The sequence below is a fragment of the Poecilia latipinna genome, unplaced genomic scaffold, assembly GCF_001443285.1.
Source record: "Poecilia latipinna isolate Pla-1442-1.1 unplaced genomic scaffold, P_latipinna-1.0 Scaffold1605, whole genome shotgun sequence".
NCBI classification, from domain to species: domain Eukaryota; kingdom Metazoa; phylum Chordata; class Actinopteri; order Cyprinodontiformes; family Poeciliidae; genus Poecilia; species Poecilia latipinna.
Window position 1 is genome coordinate 94,778 of NW_015114221.1, and position 18,448 is coordinate 113,225.

General features: G+C 40.1%; 1 protein-coding gene across 1 annotated transcript in view; it reads left to right on the forward strand.

Moving 5' to 3' along the window:
* LOC106963955 (diacylglycerol kinase eta-like) overlaps positions 1 to 18,448 on the forward strand; it is a gene marked incomplete at its 3' end in the record, with an annotated part of 65,507 nt that overhangs the window by 7,208 nt on the left and 39,851 nt on the right. The window contains exons 3-5 of the mRNA XM_015059151.1: positions 11,441 to 11,551; positions 12,758 to 12,916; positions 18,050 to 18,130. Coding sequence (XP_014914637.1) covers positions 11,441 to 11,551; positions 12,758 to 12,916; positions 18,050 to 18,130 — 351 coding nt within the window. The remainder of the gene's footprint in view (positions 1 to 11,440; positions 11,552 to 12,757; positions 12,917 to 18,049; positions 18,131 to 18,448) is intronic.

Here is an 18,448-nt window from a genome sequence, read left to right on the forward strand (position 1 = left end):
GTGTGTGTGTGTGTGTGTGTGTGTGTGTGTGTGTGTGCGCGCGCGTGTGCTTATGTGCCCACTGCATTGTCCCCACCCACCCCTCTTCTTTTGTTCGCTATCTCCACGGTTCTTTGGTTGCCACAGACAACCACTTCTTCCATATTGGTCATCTCAGCGGCTGACATGTGTGAGGGGCGCACACACATCGTTCTGTGGCTCTTAGAGCTTCTTTTCAGATTCTCACATATTTAATGTCGCCTGAATTGCAGGACAATCAAAACAATCATGACTGGAAATCATAAAAGACAGAGCATAAGAAATAAACAACACGGCAGGGATGTCCTACTTAACAAACCATTAGAAGTTGCGTAAAAGCTTTAGGAGTTTTTCTATGATGTATGAGATATCCAAACTGGATAACTGTTGACACACTTATAAAGTTATATTTTTCTGAAATTATGTAAAAAATGGTAGCTTGAAAAATCTCTATTTCGGCTTTCAGCCATGAATGACACATATAAGTACAAATAATGTGGATGGACTCAGGAGATCACCTTCTCCCTTACCGCATTTTATTATTATGGGTGCATTCACACCAGTCTTGTTTAGCCTGCTTTAATCAAACTCTGGTTCGATTGCCTAAAAAAACCTGGTTCGTTTGTAGAGGTGTGAATGTGTAATTGAACTCCGAAGCAAGTCAAAAAAGCAAACTCTAGTCCGCCTAAAAACCAAGGTCTCTGTTCGGTTGAAGTGAACTCTGGCACAGTTCGAATGCAAATGTGAACACGAAGCTATAGTCACCTTCCTGCTCTTACAGCAGGAAGGTGACTATAGTGCAAGGCATTCTGGGTAAATTAAACCAAAACAAATACGACAGTTTAGCTCTAGCAGTAGAAATGGCTTGTGTCTTTAGCCAAAAACAAAAAAGAAATGCTACAGCCGCTAAAATCTGACGCCACTCAGTTTTTACATCAATTTACATTTCGTCAAGAAGGAAGTTGTGCTCAATGTCTTCTTCAGAGAGTTTTGTTTCGTTTCCTTCAGTGGTTCCTGTTGCAGCGCCCCCACAGGCGAGGAGAGGAACAGGAATTTCAAAGGGTTTGGTTCGTTTGACTTTACAGCTATGCACCATTCTGTGTCTGTCATTATCATTATCATTCCTAAAATACAAGAAAAATACACAAAAGTTTGTTGTTCTAACACGACAAAATATGAAAAAGGCATTTTAAACTTAAATGCTTCTGATGAGCAGGCAAAAACAGATTATTGTCCTTCAGAAGTGGACCTCTCTGCTCTGCATGAGACTACCTCATGTGTAAGAGTGAATAAGTCCCTTCACTGTCGCTGCTCTGCTGTCGTCTCCACTCTCAGCTCCCACCCTGTCATTCTGTTGCAGAACAGAACTTATAAATGTGTGACTAATACTGTGGTTTGTGATTGAAAGCAGAGCTAATGGCATTCCACAGTGCCGCTGCTCCTGTTGCTGCTCTGTGAGCCTGTGAGTAATCCAAAAAAAGATACATGCTGTTTTTTTTTGTTTTTTTTTTTTTGCAGAGAAAGAAAGGAAGGAGGTGTTGCAGGACGAGGTGACGCCGGTATTTTCATTTATGGGATGCATAGATGTTTCTTCTTAGATGAAAACTCTTTGTTTATCTCGCTCAGTGGAGAGAGTTGTATGCTTGGAATTGGAAAGTTCTGGCTTCATTTTCCTCTCACTCCTGCTACACGTCGACGTGCGTGAGAGAGTTAATTTACCGTTTTAGATACGAGGTTTGGATCAGGATGTTGCACTTCAATAAAAGCGTGCTTCTTTATAAGGAAAATGGATTTTTTTTCAGTGTTTTCCAGCGTTCTCGCCAGCCCCTTTCAGTTACCTTGTATTTTTCTCTCTTCCCATCTGTAAACAGGCTGAGACATGCGTTCTGGCAATTCTGGCAAATTCCATTTAAACCTGCCCTTCAGTGGAAGAAAGACCACAAGAGGTTGTTTGAGAAAAAAAACGGCATTCAGCTTGCTGTTCAAGTTTTCTTCATATTTGTCAGTTAGAAGAAAAATATGTAAACTCACAAATTTATTTCAGTTAATTTTCAAATTTATCACACCCTAAAGAGGCACACGCACACACACGCACACACACACACACACACACATATTTCACTGACACAAACTCTTGGTAGCCTTGTGGGCTTTGTCCTCAGTAGATGGATTTTACAAATATACTGACCTGTAAATCTTCACTTAGGATTGCAAAATGGATTCACAGCGCCCCTACAAAATCAACCAAAAACATTTTTAGTCTTATCAGTCTACTGCTAACCACATTTACATTTTCATTTGCTAACATCAATTTAGGCTCACTATTTATAAGAAAATTGTCTGAGGTGAAACTCTCTTTGACACTCTCATAAAAGTTTGGAGCTGTTACTGTAGCAGGACAAATTTTCATTTTCTTCATCCAGCCCTAAGTTTAGTTTTGATATGTCATTAAAAAAATGCCTTTAGTTAGTAAACTTGGATATAGAGGGTATTTTAAAAAGTGTTTGAAAGATTTTTCTGATCCGTCAGTTTTTACTGAATCGATTCTGAGTTCTTTATTCCAATCTTAATATTTTAATCCTCTTCTAGAAAGACAAGCGCTGCAAAAAGGTTGAGTAAATGTTTTCCTCATCTCAGTTCTGGTATTTTCTGTCATTCTGAGGCAGTTTATGAAAATTAAAAACGGCGACAGTGACAGACAAAAAACAAACAATATCTAAGGACTGCAAGTCGTTCAGACACTCAAGGAGGCAGAAAGTATCGCTATAGCAACCAATATTTTTGGATGTCTAGAGGTACATTGAGCTTCATCACAATCACAGCGCAAGTTGTCAATAGCAACTGGAAAATGTACTATAGACTAAGGGTGGGCAATGTGGACTTAGAGTTTTATCACAATATTTTGCCATACTCTTGTGATAATGATAAAAATGATAATGAGAGCTTTTTATTTCTTGTTTTAGATAACTTTGACTGTGTGTGAGTAATTATAAACCCACAAACACAAATACTGCTTTTGAAAAACATTTCCATTTGAATTTATTGTGACGATAAATCAAAATTCCAATCATGATAACAAATTTATCACAATAAATGATAAGTGATATGGTAAGTACACACTTCTACTAGTCTAGTTGAAGCAATGTTTTTAAGGTCTGCAGAGATTTAGGAAACCAGAAAAAGAAGCACATCAGTTTGAAGTTTATGGCAAAATCTATAAAAAATGCACAATGAAGGCCTTTTTTTTTTAGCATAAATTGATGTTTGATGTTTTCTTGAAACAAAAATCACGTCTTGCTCTTGAGAACTCACCCTCGTGTCTCGTCTTGTGAGCTTTAGGTATCTGGCCCTTATGACTGATGAATGGTAATCGGAAGTATAATTGTGAATCTGATTAATCTGGAGACTTCTGCGTGATTTTCGCCCACTCAGAAGTCTTTCCATGTCCTCGGTGCATGAAGCTGAAACATAATAACGGTAGGATGTGAAGGCACCCTTCATCATCCCCTCTACCAACTTGATACGTATGCAGCTGCCCATATGTGTGGTCTAGTTTCTCAAAGCAGATCTTAGACAGGGGAATTACCCCTCTCCCACTTTCTGGATTGTAATTTAACCATCAGTTCAGTGAAATTGTAGCAGGCCGTGGGAGTTAGGGGAGGAAGTGTACAGAGTAACAATTAGACAGAAACGAGAGGACAATACGCTGAGAGAATCACAGGAGCGTGGTGGAACCAAGGAATTAACGAGGAGCGAATTTGAAACATTTCAGCGCTGGGTTCAGAAAGACCTGATTGTTGTACTCCAGCTGGACTCAGCAATGATAAACCGTTTGCTAACAGACGCACGGCAGAGCCTTGCTTCTAGGAAAGATTGCTAAGATAGTGGGCATCTCCCAGCAGCCTTCCAGCACAGACAGATGTGTAGCCTGTCGGCTTTATGGATGCAGCCGCAAGAAGTTTAATGTTAAAGGTCATGACCTGAAACTGCCAAACGGAGAAAGGCTTTCTGCTATGAAGCCTGGAGCCGAGGTGCAGGTATGTGTTCACTGCTATTATGTATTTTATAAACACCTAGTGCCATCTGTTTTATAGCACAATCAAATATCTATGTTACCGTCACTTGTTATGAAAATGCTGCATATATCAAAAAGTATGTAAAAGGCGTTTGACTTTGCAGCATAGCCATATCTGACACCTTGAAATTGGCCTCTGTCTCTTTAAAGCTGCAGTTTGTAACTTTTATAAAAATATATATTTTTTATGTATTTGTTAAAACTGTCGCCAGTATAATTTGAGACAGATAATTTGTGAGAGAATTGAGCTTCTCTGCCTCTTTTCTATTGTTTTACTGCCATCTGCAGAAATACACCAATCCAACAACCAATCAGAGCCAGCAGGAGGGTCTTTCCACTAGGGATGAGCACCTTTGACACTTGAATCGATTCGGTTCCAATATCCAGTACTGGGAGTGGGTGTCGATTCTCAAAAGTACCAATTTCCGGTACTTTTATGTGTTGTTTTTTATTTTTTTTTATTTAGCATATTTATTTCTAAACATATAAAATTTAACAAATATATCAAGACAACATCCAACTCTTTACTGTATAATATCACAGCTGTTTGACAAATTTCTTTAAAGATAAACCTCTTCAGAGCAATTAAATGACTGTTTTGTCTTATTGCACAAATTAAAATCCATCTCCACGTATTCCTATTTGTCATTTCCCCTCACCTGCATCATGAATGTTGCTGTCGCCATCACCGAACGTATTAAACACTTGTTTGTCCATGTTGCTGGTTACAGATGAAGAGTCGCTGACAGATGCAGGCATGGTAACAGAGGCTAATGCAGGAGTTGTAGGTCTGAGGCTGTCAAAGATTGTGCATTCTTCAGCCTTAAGAAAAATCTTGTGCTTAACCGGGGGCTTTCTCAAGCTAGAAAGGTGCCAGAAAGGTGCTTTCTAGCACCTTGTACTTTGCGATGCAAATATTACAATGAGCATAATTTGAAAAGACCAGACCTTTGAGCGTTTTCTACCGGGTATGCTTACTTTGTCTACTGAACTAGCGGCTGCTGACTTCATTACGGTCTTGCGCGTGCTATGCTTTTTTCAGAACAAGCATGGAAAATTCTCCACTCTTCCTCCATACTGTCACAATGATGCATTTAGGTACCGAAACATGGTACCGTTTGATTTTTCGTAGTACTGACAGAATTCAGTCAGTACTGAATTCTGTATTATTGCACTATTTACAATCAGGTTAATAAAATTATTTACAACTCTCAGCCAGGGCAGATCGCCTCTGTTCATCCGGTGCAACTCCAGCATGCAGCGTTGCAGATGGCAGGTGTTTTATTTCTAGTCCAGCGTCTCCATACCTGCTGTTCAGCCTGTTGCACCTTTGATTTCTGATGGATTCGTTTCTCCACCGTTCTACCGGCTGCACAGTGGGACAGTTGGTAGAACTGTAGCAAGAAGGTTCTGGGTTCGATTCCTGGCCCGGGTCTTTCTGCATGGAGTTTGCATGTTCTCCCTTTGCATGGTGGGTTTTCTCCGGGTACTCCGGTTTCCTCCCACAGTCCAAAAACATGTCAGGTTAATTGACCTCTCCAAATTGCCCCTAGGTGTGTGTGTGTGTGTGCATGGTTGTTTGTCTCTGTGTTGCCCTGTGACAGACTGGCAACCTGTCCAGGGTGACCCCGCCTCTCACCTGGAACGTGAGAGGTTTCCTGTGATACTTTTTGAAACATAGCATCTATATTTAGAATTTAACTATTAGTGCAGAAAAATTTCTGCAGTCAAAATGACTGCTAATTGTAACCAAAATAGTTAGAAATGATCATATTTCTCCTGCCCTTTGTATGCTAAACATGAATTCTGATTCACCATGAAAATTTACAATTTTAGACGAACTGTACTGTTGTCTTACAAGGAAATTATTTAGATTTACAAGGAAATCATTTAAAGCTGAAATCACTGCTTTAATATTCCATGTAACGTAATGTCCAGCCACTGAAGTTTGGGGCATCTTTTATTGGTCATTAATTCAGTTCACTGTTAATTTGGTAGCTTCAGTTATTTCACCACTTGGTGGTAAACATTTGTAGTACGCTGACAACATGTTAGCTAAAACAGCAAGACAATGGCAGATAACCACTGCAACTGGTGACAGTCTAAAGTCTGGCTGGATCTCTCCGCAGTCAAGTTTTGTGCGCATCCTCAGTGTTTACAAACAAATAATCCCTTCATGCACAGAATATGTTGCCTTTTTGGACTGGAGGTCAGCGTAAAGGAGGTTCAGGCTTAAAATGTCGTCTGCTCTCAGGGCTTAGCGTAAAGAACATTTAACCTTCGTTTCTTCAGAGCACAAGTAAGCTCTGACTAGAGACAGGGGTGAGAAGTCAGGCATATTTCATCAGTCTAATTAGACTGAATCCTCTGTGAGTCTCAGAAAGGCAAAGCAATTGGTTTAGGACAGCAATCTGGGACAGAGGAGTTATCCCATTAGAAGGACGGATGGCTGATCCAGTTTGCTGCGGCTTAGCTTCATGAAAGGTCCACTCTTACAGTCAACAGTTAGCTTTCTGACTGGCTGCCTGTCTGGGTGTTATCAAAGGCAGGACATGGGCCCGCTCAGCTTTCCTATGAGGGAACTCCAGCGCCGCTCTTATCCAGCAGCAACAGCTGCTGGATTCATTTGAGCCGCCTGTGCCTTTGTCCATTGTGTAAGCGTGTGTGTGTTTGTGCTGCTCGGAGGCCGTGTGTCACCCTGCCAGGAGCCAGGCACGGTGTGGGTGGAAGGTACATGTTGCTCAGGTTACTGGTTTCTCCTCAACACAGGACTTGCTCTCTGTCTCGTAGTTTAGCAGATGAGAAGAGCAGAGCACAGAGGCGAGCAGCGGGCTATTTATAGATCACTTCTGGCCTACTTGGCAACAGGAAGGAGATGAAGACAAGGAGAGGAACTATGGAGGCCAAGGAGGAGCAAAATAGAAAATAGAACTGGAGCAAAGAATGGTGGGCCATGGAGAATCAAGACTCCAGCTTGGGACTGTGGAAGCTCAAAGACGGTGGATGGAAATGTTGTTCATAAATATCAATCAATCAATCAATGTTATTGGTATACCATATTTCCACAACAAGGCAGTTCAAAGTGTGTTACATCGTAAAAACACAAGAATAAGAAGTTATGCAAACAACATACAGTGAACAATTGAGAAACCAGTGACAAACATTGCTTATTGATGAGTGCCCTCATTAAAATCATCAATACACATAGAATATGTTGGTCAATATTCCAGTTATTTGTGTTCAAAAGCAACTCTAAGTGGAAGGGGTTAGGGGGCTGGCCTTAATTTAAAAGAACTGTTTCAGCTGCTTTAAAGTTTTCTGGAAGTTTTAATCCTCAGTATAAATATATATTGAGGTTTTCATGCAGCTCTGCTCAGTTTTGTTTCAGTCACATGTGACGTGCTCAGAACACCACCCAGTCATCAAGTAGTGCAGTCCGACACTCATCATCATGCTATTTATTCTGTGCCTCTCTGGCTGTGTTTATGTCTTCTCTGACAAGTGATGAAAGTATTTTTTCATCACTTGTCACTTGGTAGATTAGATGATCAAGTCATTAGTATTAAGAGTACATGAATAAAGGCAACTCCAGTCTATTTTTGTTTGGACAGCTTGCAAAGTTATGTGATTTCTACATCTATAGACCATATGCATTATTTTTTTGGTTTAATTAGTGCCATTACTCATGACTATCTGCAGTTAAGCTCCAAATTGTTCATATCCTTTAAATATTAAGTTTGAAAATCATTTCCATTCAACAAAGAAGTTTGTTTCCAATAGGAAATGAGGCGGGCATCGCTCCGAAGTATTTATGTTGGAGTATAAAGACGCACGTTTCCTTAAAGTACAGTCACTGGAGGCTCTCAGGTGGCCTCCAGTCCACTCATTGTGAGATGACCGGCACCAGTTGGCTGGACCTCTGTTGAATTAGGCTCGGTGTGAATATTTCTGCAGTCACTTGTTTTATGTTCATATTTGTATCTGCATGCCATTGTTTTTAAAAATCAGTTTTCACTTTGATGTTAAAGAGATTTGTTTTGTTTGTTTTGGGGTAGGAAGAATTGACAAAAAAAAAAAAGGAAGCCAAATCGTGTTGACTGTGATTGATTTGTAAAATAAATAAAAGGGTAAAACATATAAGGAGGTGAATACTTTTTATAGACACTCATAGGTTGATTGTTTATTCTATAGGTGGCTAGATTCAGTAAAATTGTTACGCATTTGATACGATTTGATAGACAGGTACAACAGCAGCATATTTTATTTATTGTAACTTAAACAGTGTGTCCTCACATCCTTAAAAAGTCTTAAATTCATGTATCTAAAATCAAGGCCTTAAAATGAATTAAATCCATTTTAAAAACCTTAGTCACAGGTCTTAAATTTTGTCCCTGACAGGACTGTTTAATCTTGTTTCTCATGGACTTAACATAATCATCGCGTTCTGGGACATGAGAGGGTTGTGGTTACCGTATTGGCAGATGCCCGTTTTAAACTGACTTGTAATTGGCGTTGAATCGTCGCCGTCATTAACGGTGCCCTGCCTTGGAATTCCCTAAACTCCCGTTTACTCAGCTTAAGTAGCAGAAAGGGAAGACCCTGAAAGTACCTCATAAGCTCAGCTATTTGCTGGAAGTCTTACAGGTCTATATGAGGACATGATTTCATCCGCTGGCTTGCTATGGTCCCACTTTGAATGTAGAAGCAGGTCAGCTGCTCAAGCCTTATACGGCAGTCGGCTTTGAGGTATTTCACCTTAATCCATTGCAGGAATTCGGTCCTACAACTTACAGAAACAAACAGAGGGAATCAATGCAGGCACGGCTGGCTGTTTAGGAAAATCCTCTCCGTCCTCTTCCTGTTCTGCTTTGTTTCGTTCCTTTGCTCTTCATTCATATCCAGAATGACAAACTAAAACAAAGTTCTTTCATCTTTTGCCCTTGTCTATTAAAATATCTCATCACCCTGTGCTTTGGAAGCACATGATGATCTCCCGTCTTGTCTACACGGACGTACCTGTGTGAGTGTGTGTTCTGCTGTGGTGTTTAAGTTGACACAGCTGGTGGGCAGGATGTCAGATTCAGACCTCTACGTCTGTTTGTAATTCTCCCCTAACAGAGTGCCTTTCCTTCGCTATAAATAGCCTCAGCGTGTGCATGTTTGTGTGCGACCCGCCTCGCCTCGCCTCGCTGCGCCCGTAGAGAATGATGTTCTTGGTGCTGAGCGTTTGCATCTGTGCGCGCTTGTGTGTGCTTAATCTGTGACGCGCCCACTGTTCCGTGCCCTGCTTTATTTGCTGTAGACGTCCAGCGTGTGTATGCGTGCGTGCGAAAGTTGATGGTGGTCGTAATGATGATGGCTCTGTGTACTGTTCCACACGGGGATTGATTCGCGGTGACACGGACACCACTCGCGCCGCAGAGGACAGGAAACCCATGTTCTTTTATTGGAAATACCTCTTTCAAACACCTCTCTGGCGACCTTTGTTTTATTATCTCTGCCATCCCTCAACTTTATGTTCCTCCTGTAACATGTGTCAACACCATCAGCTGGAACCATCACACGGCATCATTATGCTGAATTTTGGATTTCAGACGCGCGGCTTCACTACAGCAAACAGGAAGAGAAGCAGGGCTTATTAATAGGGATGCACCGGTCCACTTTTTTCACTTCCGATACCGATATCTGAGCTAATGGCCGATACCGATCTAAAACAGAAAAACATTGTTGAATTGCCTTAAAATGTTTTTTTTTTCTTTTTTTAAACTTAGACATACATATAGACCATTTTGACATTTGATTTAGCTATTCAAAAGTTGCTCAGAGCTACAAAAGCAACACATCTCCTGGAAACGAATTAGCTTGTTTTTATAAAATGTACAATACAGTTTCTACTTAGATGTCTAAGTAAATATAAAATAGATTTTTTTATTGATTAAGATGTGAAAATGTCAGCAGTTAGCAACATCTTCACAAAAAACAAGTTGATCAAAAAATGACATTCCTTACTGTATTAGTTAGAGATGCACTTCTTTCACTTATGATACAGATATCGATATATGAGGTTTAATATCGGCCGATATCGATCAGATACATAAAAACATTACTGAATTGACATAAACCAATTTTTTGTTTTGTTTTTAAACACAGACACAAATGTACTGAATTAGAAATTTGTTATATAACACTTAATTAATCCAATAACTTCAAAATCTTTGTCATACACAAACAAACCAACTTTAATTTGTTCAGTCAATGCAATTATTAGTACACCAGCCAATACACATTAAATGATAATAAATAAACTGAAACTAACAAAAACAATAAGTCCTCTACTTTTGTCAAACATGCAAAAACTAAACTGCATCAAGCCTTGTTCAAAAGTGGTTCAAAATATGCAATTAAGAATTCTAAAAATAATGTAAAACAAATAATAAAGCATAACATCACTCAGAGCACCAACCATAGAATTAGACTGAATAGATCTGCCCTTATGGATTGGGCACATCTAGAGTTTTTTTTTTTCCAAAATCAGAACCGATACAGATATTAATAGTGCATCACTAACTGTAAATAATTTACACCTGTTTTGAATGGTAAAGTGATGATTTTACAGCCCCAATTCTAATCAAGTTGAGACGTTGTGTGAAACATAAAAGCAGAATTTGACATTTTTTGGCACACGTCCAAATGCAAAGAAAGAAAAGTTAAATCAAAGATTCAGCTGGTGGAGTCTCTAGTTCTGTTTTTCTCCAGCTGAGGATGAGAAGTAGAACAAGCACTATAAATACAAACGGAGATGTCTGAAATAAATGAAACACCTTTAAAGCCGTCTTATTTATTCATCGCTGTGAGTATGACACGTCTCTTTTAGGACTGTCAAACTGGCCTCCTCCAGTGTTTGTAATGTTCTCTTAGCGTCGTTGTGTTTAAAAGCTGATACTTCCGGAGTTCATTCTTCATCTGAAAGCTGTTGCTGCCTTCTCTGTTTTTCTTCCCTTCCATCTGTTCACTCCATCTTTGTTTGTTACTCTCTCCTTGACCCATTGCTTCACTGACTGATGTGTGTTTAAACCTCTTTAGAGAAATGAGAGGTTGGTGTGTGTGTGAAATGGGTCTTTTTCTTCTCGCCTGTTCCTCTCCTCCCATGCGTAAAATTACAGCTCACACACAGAGCACACACACACACACACACGCATGCACACACACACACACACACACACAAAACAGCAGGCACTTTTTTATGTCGACAGATTCCCGGAAGGTGTTCCACATGTGAGAGTGAAGCTTTGTGTTGTTCTGTGATGGGGGGCGTCCATGAAACCGTTGTGTCTTTTCTCCCTGCAGACCAGCATAAAGGAAGGATTGTTGCTGAAACAGACGAGCTCCTTCCAGAGGTGGAAAAAGCGCTACTTCAAACTGAGAGGCCGAACTCTTTACTACGCCAAAGATGCCAAGGTATCTCCACTCACTACACTGGACAGCGGCAGTTTGTAATGCAGTCTAGTTTAGATGGGAAGACCAAACTACTTTTAAAGACCAGCCTCACTTTCTGTCTTTTAACACCTCAGACGGTTCACTGCTGGGTTTGCAGACACTTTTGTTCAACTTAGGGTGTTTTCACACCAGTTCGGTCCAGTTGGTGTGATTTGGGACCAAAAATGCAACATGTTTTACATTTTCAGTTGTGGTTCTGTTTCACACTGAACTGTGTGAAAGAAAAACCTGTTCCCCCGCTCCCTTGTGGTGGCGCTGCACCAAGAACCACTGAAGGAAACAACACGAAACCTCAGAAGAAGACGTCATGAAATGTAAACTAAAATAGAGCGGAGTCAGATTCTAGCGGTTGTAGGATTTCTCTTTGGTAAAAACAGACATACAGACCCAGAATGCTCTCCCTATAATGCGTTCCCTGCGTTTAGAGTGGGCTCAGGTTCGCTTGGCGTTCACATATGCATTCACACTGCACCAGAGTTCACTTCCAACTGAACCCAGACTGAGGTTTTTAGACAGACCAGAGTTTGTTTTATTGGTCCACATCAGAGTTTATTTGCACATTCTCACCTCCCCATAAGAACCGGCATTTCTAGAAAAACCAAGTAGTGTTGGATTAAATCGGACTGAACAGGGCAGGTGTGTAGAGTTACTTCTTTCAGTCTGTCATAAAATCAAAAAGTGAGAATTTACTACCTGCCAACAGGGATGACCATCTCTATAAAGACTGTTCTGGTAGCCTAGCAACTGGAAGCGTTATGAGTTAATATAGGAGCATTTTGATGTGTGCTTGTTAGTTTTAGATGAAGCTGGACTGGCAAATCTCCTCTTGGTTTCTGTCATTTAAATTCAAACTAAGCTGGTTCTGCTGAATGTAAATTAACGGTAATTATATCAAAATTACAGTAATATCATTAGGCTTTGTCAAACTCGGTAGCTTTCTCTAATTGCTACAATTAGCACCAAGATGTAAAAATTTCACGTGAATCTGTAAATTAAGCGCAGCCTAAGCTTTGTGTCATGCAGGTAAGAGACCAGCGACCCACTTGAATCACAAACAACTTCTCTATTCACAGTTGTGAACAACTCTTTCCTTTTCTGTTTTTTAACCTAACTCTCATGGAATGAAACACGTGTGTGTTTGTTTGTGTGTGTTTGCACGTGGACTAGTCTGGCAGCGCCTTGGCGCGGTGGCAGGAGCGGGCGCTGCGCAGGGTGTCCAGGAGCCGCGTGTGCTGGCGAGTCATGTCCGTGTGCTGGACGGGCGCACGGCGCTCCCCCCCACCTCTTGGTGCCAGTGGATCTGAGGAGGGCCTAGTGAGAATTCGGGTCAGAACGGCTAAGCCACGGGGCCAGACCCACGATATGCAGTAGTGCTGCATTCATGTCAGAAGGCTGCAGAAGCGTTCAGTGCTCCTTAAGTAACAGAATAAACCCTTATGGTTTTTCTGGATGGCATGAATGCACTGTATGTTAACATATAAGTCCAGATTTGGCTCAAAGGGGTTTAGAGAATGTAAATCTTGAATAAGAGAAGAGCATGGCTTTCTGTGACAGTAAAGAGGGACCAAACCGAGACTACTGAGAAGACGGTAGCTGCATTTGCGCAGATGTGCGCAAAACTTTGTCAATATTCAACTAATGTCAAAAGTCACAATTTCACAATCGTTTCCATTAAATAAGAATTGTATTTAAAATCACACAAATAAGTTTTGACACTTACATGTCACGCCTTCATTCTCCTCCCACTTCCTGTTGTCGTCTTTGTTGTTTCCACCAGTAGTAACATACGGTATTTGATCATGTGACTCATGTGATGCGGAAAAAGTGTTTCTATTGCAATTTTGCAAAATACACAAATTCTGATGCAGCCGGAAAAAAAAAAAAAACACATCGAAACTTAGCACAAAAACGTAAAAAAAATTGTCATGTTTTCATTAGGCAAATTTATTTTCGTACTTCCAAATTGCGTAGTTATATGGTCAACGCAGTTAGTGGAGGACAAATCCTAATGGAAGCTGATCTACATCCTAAATCAATCTGAAATGAGAGTAAAATAATCCATTTGAAACAGGTACAAAATTATAAGTTTAACTCCGTGGCCTTGTATCATTTCTTTTTTCGAAATGAAAAAAAACAACTATTTTAAATTTCACAAATTGCTCAAATTAAATGCAAGATTCTGATGCAAGGCAGCTTGGAAACAGTGTTTAACACGGGGTGTCAAAATGAAGATTAAAAACAAATAAATGAAATAATAAATCAGTCAGTCTAACAATAATTGATCAAATGTCAGTAATCAGCAAAAAAGACTAAGAAATGAACGTCCTTACTCTGCTTCTTCCCAGCTTTTGTTCATTTCTTTCCAAACCCCATTGTCAATAAGTAAAAACAATATTTCCAAACACCACAATCACACACAGCTGTGTGTCAGCAGGTGTAAGGAGCTCTTCGTTGAGAGAGTGGCTGTTTGTTACACGATCGATTTTATGTTTGATCCAAGACACAAAAATAGGAACAAACAACAGAGTAATTGAGGCACAGCAAGCCTCCTTCAGATGGGAACTGGGAACAAAATTAGAGATGGTGTACAAACTGGAAAAGCTGCCAGTCCAGAAACAAAGCCGCCTGGAATCAAAAATATGTATGAAAGGAACGCTTTATTTAAATTTGAAAGGTTATAAAATGTGAAAAAAATAATAAATAAAAGTAATGAAAACTATGAAACAGGCTTTCAGTTTGATTTGAGTGACTTTTAAAAAAAGATTATTGTTTAGTTTTAATTATCTGCGAAGATCAAACAAAAGTGCCAGAGATCAGCTGAAGGTCAAATGAAAAAGTCAGCCAACAAGCTGTTCATTCATTATTCAGACTCCTTTAGACTGTAGAAATCATCAACTATCACTGTTAGCCTCATTCGGCTTCTCAGTAGTCTTTGTTTTTTTGGTCCCATGTTGCTGCACAGTTTCTCTGTTCCCTGAAAAGTTTTTGGGTTTTCTGAAAAGCTACACAAATCCACCTTTTTGTTCATTTTACTGATTTGCAGAAGTCATTTTTGTTCTTCTTACCGACCAACTTTGCAATAGCGAGAAAGCAAAAGTTGATCACAGTCATTTATGTGACGCCCAGCTTGTGTTACCGACATGTTTTACACAGAGGAGCACCTTGAAGCTGTGTTGTTCGTTGAGAAAGCTGTAAGCCAACAATGTAGGCAGAGGCCTGAATCATGAAAAAGCTCCTCGGTAGTCTAAGGAAGGTTTGATTGCTGTCATGCCAGTAACAATTTTTCCATAGGTTATTAAGGAAGTTTTAAACACTTAGTCTTTTAGAAAATCACTGAATTACATTGGAAACTCCTGATCTACACTAAAACACTAAAAACACCAAATGTTATCAAGTATTTTTATCTAGTTTCGGTACAAATGTCTTACACTTGAATTAAGACAGGTAACTTTTTAGCAAGTAATAGGAACTTGTTTTGAGTCAATAATTCCTTCATATTGATCAAAAGTACGACTTGTAATGGCAGATTATTTTACTTAAAACAATGGAAAATGTTTGGTTATAAGTGAAATAATCTGCATCCATCAATATTAAGGAATTACTGAAATTAAAACAAACTCCTACATCTTGCTGAAAAGTTGCTTGTAAGTTAGATTTATTTTTTATTTTTTAACAAACATGGGGAAGTGCGTTTCTACTGGGCTGTTATTTTAAGACTTCAGCCAGTGAGAAAGTGTGACTAAAAACATTTGGTTTTATGTGTTCTAAAAATATATGAGCAAAAACAGTTGGTCAGTGAAGACAAAAAAAAAATGCTAGCTTTGAAAATTTGAGAGAATACAGATTTAGTTTGTCTTGCTGCATTTCAGAAAACTTCCAAACTTTCCTGTAGGAAGACTAATTTGAACTGGAATGTGAAAGGAAGCAAAGTCTTGTGCCTGAGCTGGTTCTGTCCTTCTGTATAGCTGTAGTTAGTGTCCACTGTCCAACATGTCCATCCTCTTAGTGTCTCTAAGATGGCCTGGCTGGTTGTGCTGCTGCTCAGAGGAACGCTAACCTCCTCACTGATCCTTGGAGAGGCTTCATCTCAGCAGCCTTCAGCTCGTCCTCCTCTCCTTCATCAGCCGTCACTGACTTAGACACGAAATCAGCTTCAGAGCAAAGAAACACATCCAACATGGAAAATAACCATGACAACAAAGAACCTCTCTATTCATCCATCAGTCCATCCGTCCGAGTTAGTGACTGTATGTACTTCAGTGGTTCTATTGGTAACACAGGGTCTGAATGTCTGCATCTGTCCACCCATCTTTCAGCTTTTACCACGGCTTTACACACGCACACATATGTAAGTGTGTGACATTGTGAGTAGCGCCGGTGGTGTGACGGTGAGAACATTGACAGAAAAATACAGAAGAGAAGTTACGATAGCATGTCGCTAGCATAGAGCCACCATCCACGCTCAGTCATCCCAGCATCTGCTATGAACACACTTGCAGCTGTATGTGGAAATGCTGGCACACACACATGCACACGCACACACACACACACACACACACACACATATACATGTACACACGCGCACACACACACACACACACACACACACACACACACAGAGCAAGTGTTGGCTGGGATCCCTCCCTCTCCAGCCAGGCCTGGGGAGAGTGTTGTTGACTGGGCATTCCCTCTGACAGCTGTAGCAGCTCACTCCTCTCACACACACACACACACACACACACACACACACACACACACACACACACACAGAGTCAGAGGGCATTCCTTTGACGGCATCGGGTTTTGGCCCACAGCCGTTTCGGCTCAGTGGCGTGCCTTACACATCACAGCACAGTTAGCATATCATGTTCCTGTTTGTAGTCGCCGGCTCTCCTCCATGCCTGACTCCAGCTCCTCCAACACCCAAATTTTAACAACACACAGCCGCATCCACCGCTATCATCTTCAGGCCTTCCTCATTCAGGGAAAGAGGCGAAACAACATAGAAGGGAGCTCTAGCTCCTCAAAAGGGTGTTGACTTGTGGTGAGCATTTCTGCAGCTAACAAGCTAACATGTTCTCACTTATTGTAAACTTTTATGTTAGGTGTTTGTTTCAGAACTGCCATGGTCTGATTTGTTAAGAACCCCTTCTATGTGAAGGTGTATTTCTGTAAAAAGCATTGATATCAAGCACTTCTTGAGACTCTTTGTTTTTTCTGTTAGCTAGCTGTTTGCTAAATAATAATTTCTGCTTTCTGAATGCAAACACACTAATATTTAGTTGTCAAAGCTTGTAAAAAATACTATCTGAATTATTCCTTTAAGCCAGGGGTGTCCGAAGATGGGAATTCAAGAATGATACATATATTTCTTACCGGGGCAAAATTACACGTAAAATAGACATTTTACAATAGAAAATATAGGCTGCAGCACAAAGTCTTCAGTAACCAGGCTTTTTGTGTCCTGCAGGCTTGGATGCACCCCGATCTGCTTTTAAATTAACTTGGCTTTTCAATTAAAGTGACACAAATATTCTTTGTGTTGCTCTAGCATTTTTAGTTCATTCTGAGCTTTGAAATTCCTTTAAAAGTTCACAAAGTGGACCCTTTTCCTTTAAAGGGGCGAGCCTCCAAAACCCGCTTTTATGTTTTACAATCATTTACATCCCTTTCCAACAAAAGTTGTGTGACAACTGATTTAATTAAAGTTTTACAGCTTTGTTTATTGTGGAGCAGGTAAAAAAAAAAAATCACTGTAATTGTTTTTCCTTTTTTTCCCTCTTTTTCCCCCCAGATCCCTTATTTTTTGGACCCATCGGTCCTTTTGACAAGTTTGGCCCATGTCACAAAAAGCCCACACACCCCTGTCTTAAGGACTACCTACCTCTGTGTCACATTTGCAAATACTTCATTTAGTTTAAGAGACAGTGACAGTAGGGAAGCTTAATCCTGCTAGTGGGTGGTTAATAATAAGCTGCGTGCTGATTCAGTTTGACAATATCATAACAGATGGCGTCAATTAATGATATGTGGCCATAACCCGATCCCCTCTATGAGATTAGATCTGATCACGGAGGACTCCATGTAGTCCAGAATGTGTAATATAATACCGTAACCGGTTCACTTAGTGTTGTTTATGGCTTAGCTTTTTGCATTTGTTGAAATTAATGAAACAAACTGAACTATTGCAATAACACTCAGCTTATGCTGGCTTGGAAAAATGTTTGAAGACAGTGAGAAATGCTTTTAAGATGTTTTTTTTTGTATTGTCCAGAAAGTCCTTAATATTTCTCATATATCAAGTTTCCATTTTATCCTAAAAAGTTTCCTTTTAAGCTTTGCATCACATTTGTCCTCATACCACAGTTCACAACAGGCTCAGCTTAACCTGATGTGTTGTAAAAAAGCTTATTTTTTTCGTTCTCATCTCTCTCCTCCCTCTCCCTCTCCTCGCTGAAGTCCCTTATCTTCGATGAGGTGGATCTATCAGATGCCAGTGTTGCAGAGTCCAGCACAAAGAATGTCAACAACAGCTTCACGGTGAGTGATTCTTGCTGTCTTTATGCACATGTGCAGAGTTACAGTGGAGATGAAGACAGTCACAACCATTTTCCTCACATTTTGAAGGTTTTAATGGGCTTACTTTGCAGTCTGGGGAGGAAACGGGAATAGAAACTGTACCCAACGCCAGTTTTAGACTCTTGCCGGTCTAAAACCTCTTTGGTTTTTCATAGCGATCGCATTTTTTAGACCAGTTCTAGTTTCAATATTAGTCTGATCTGCAGACACCTGTTTTGGTTAAAACAGTAAGTAACAGCAGAAACACTTCCAGGTAATGAAACACAGCAGTAAAAGATT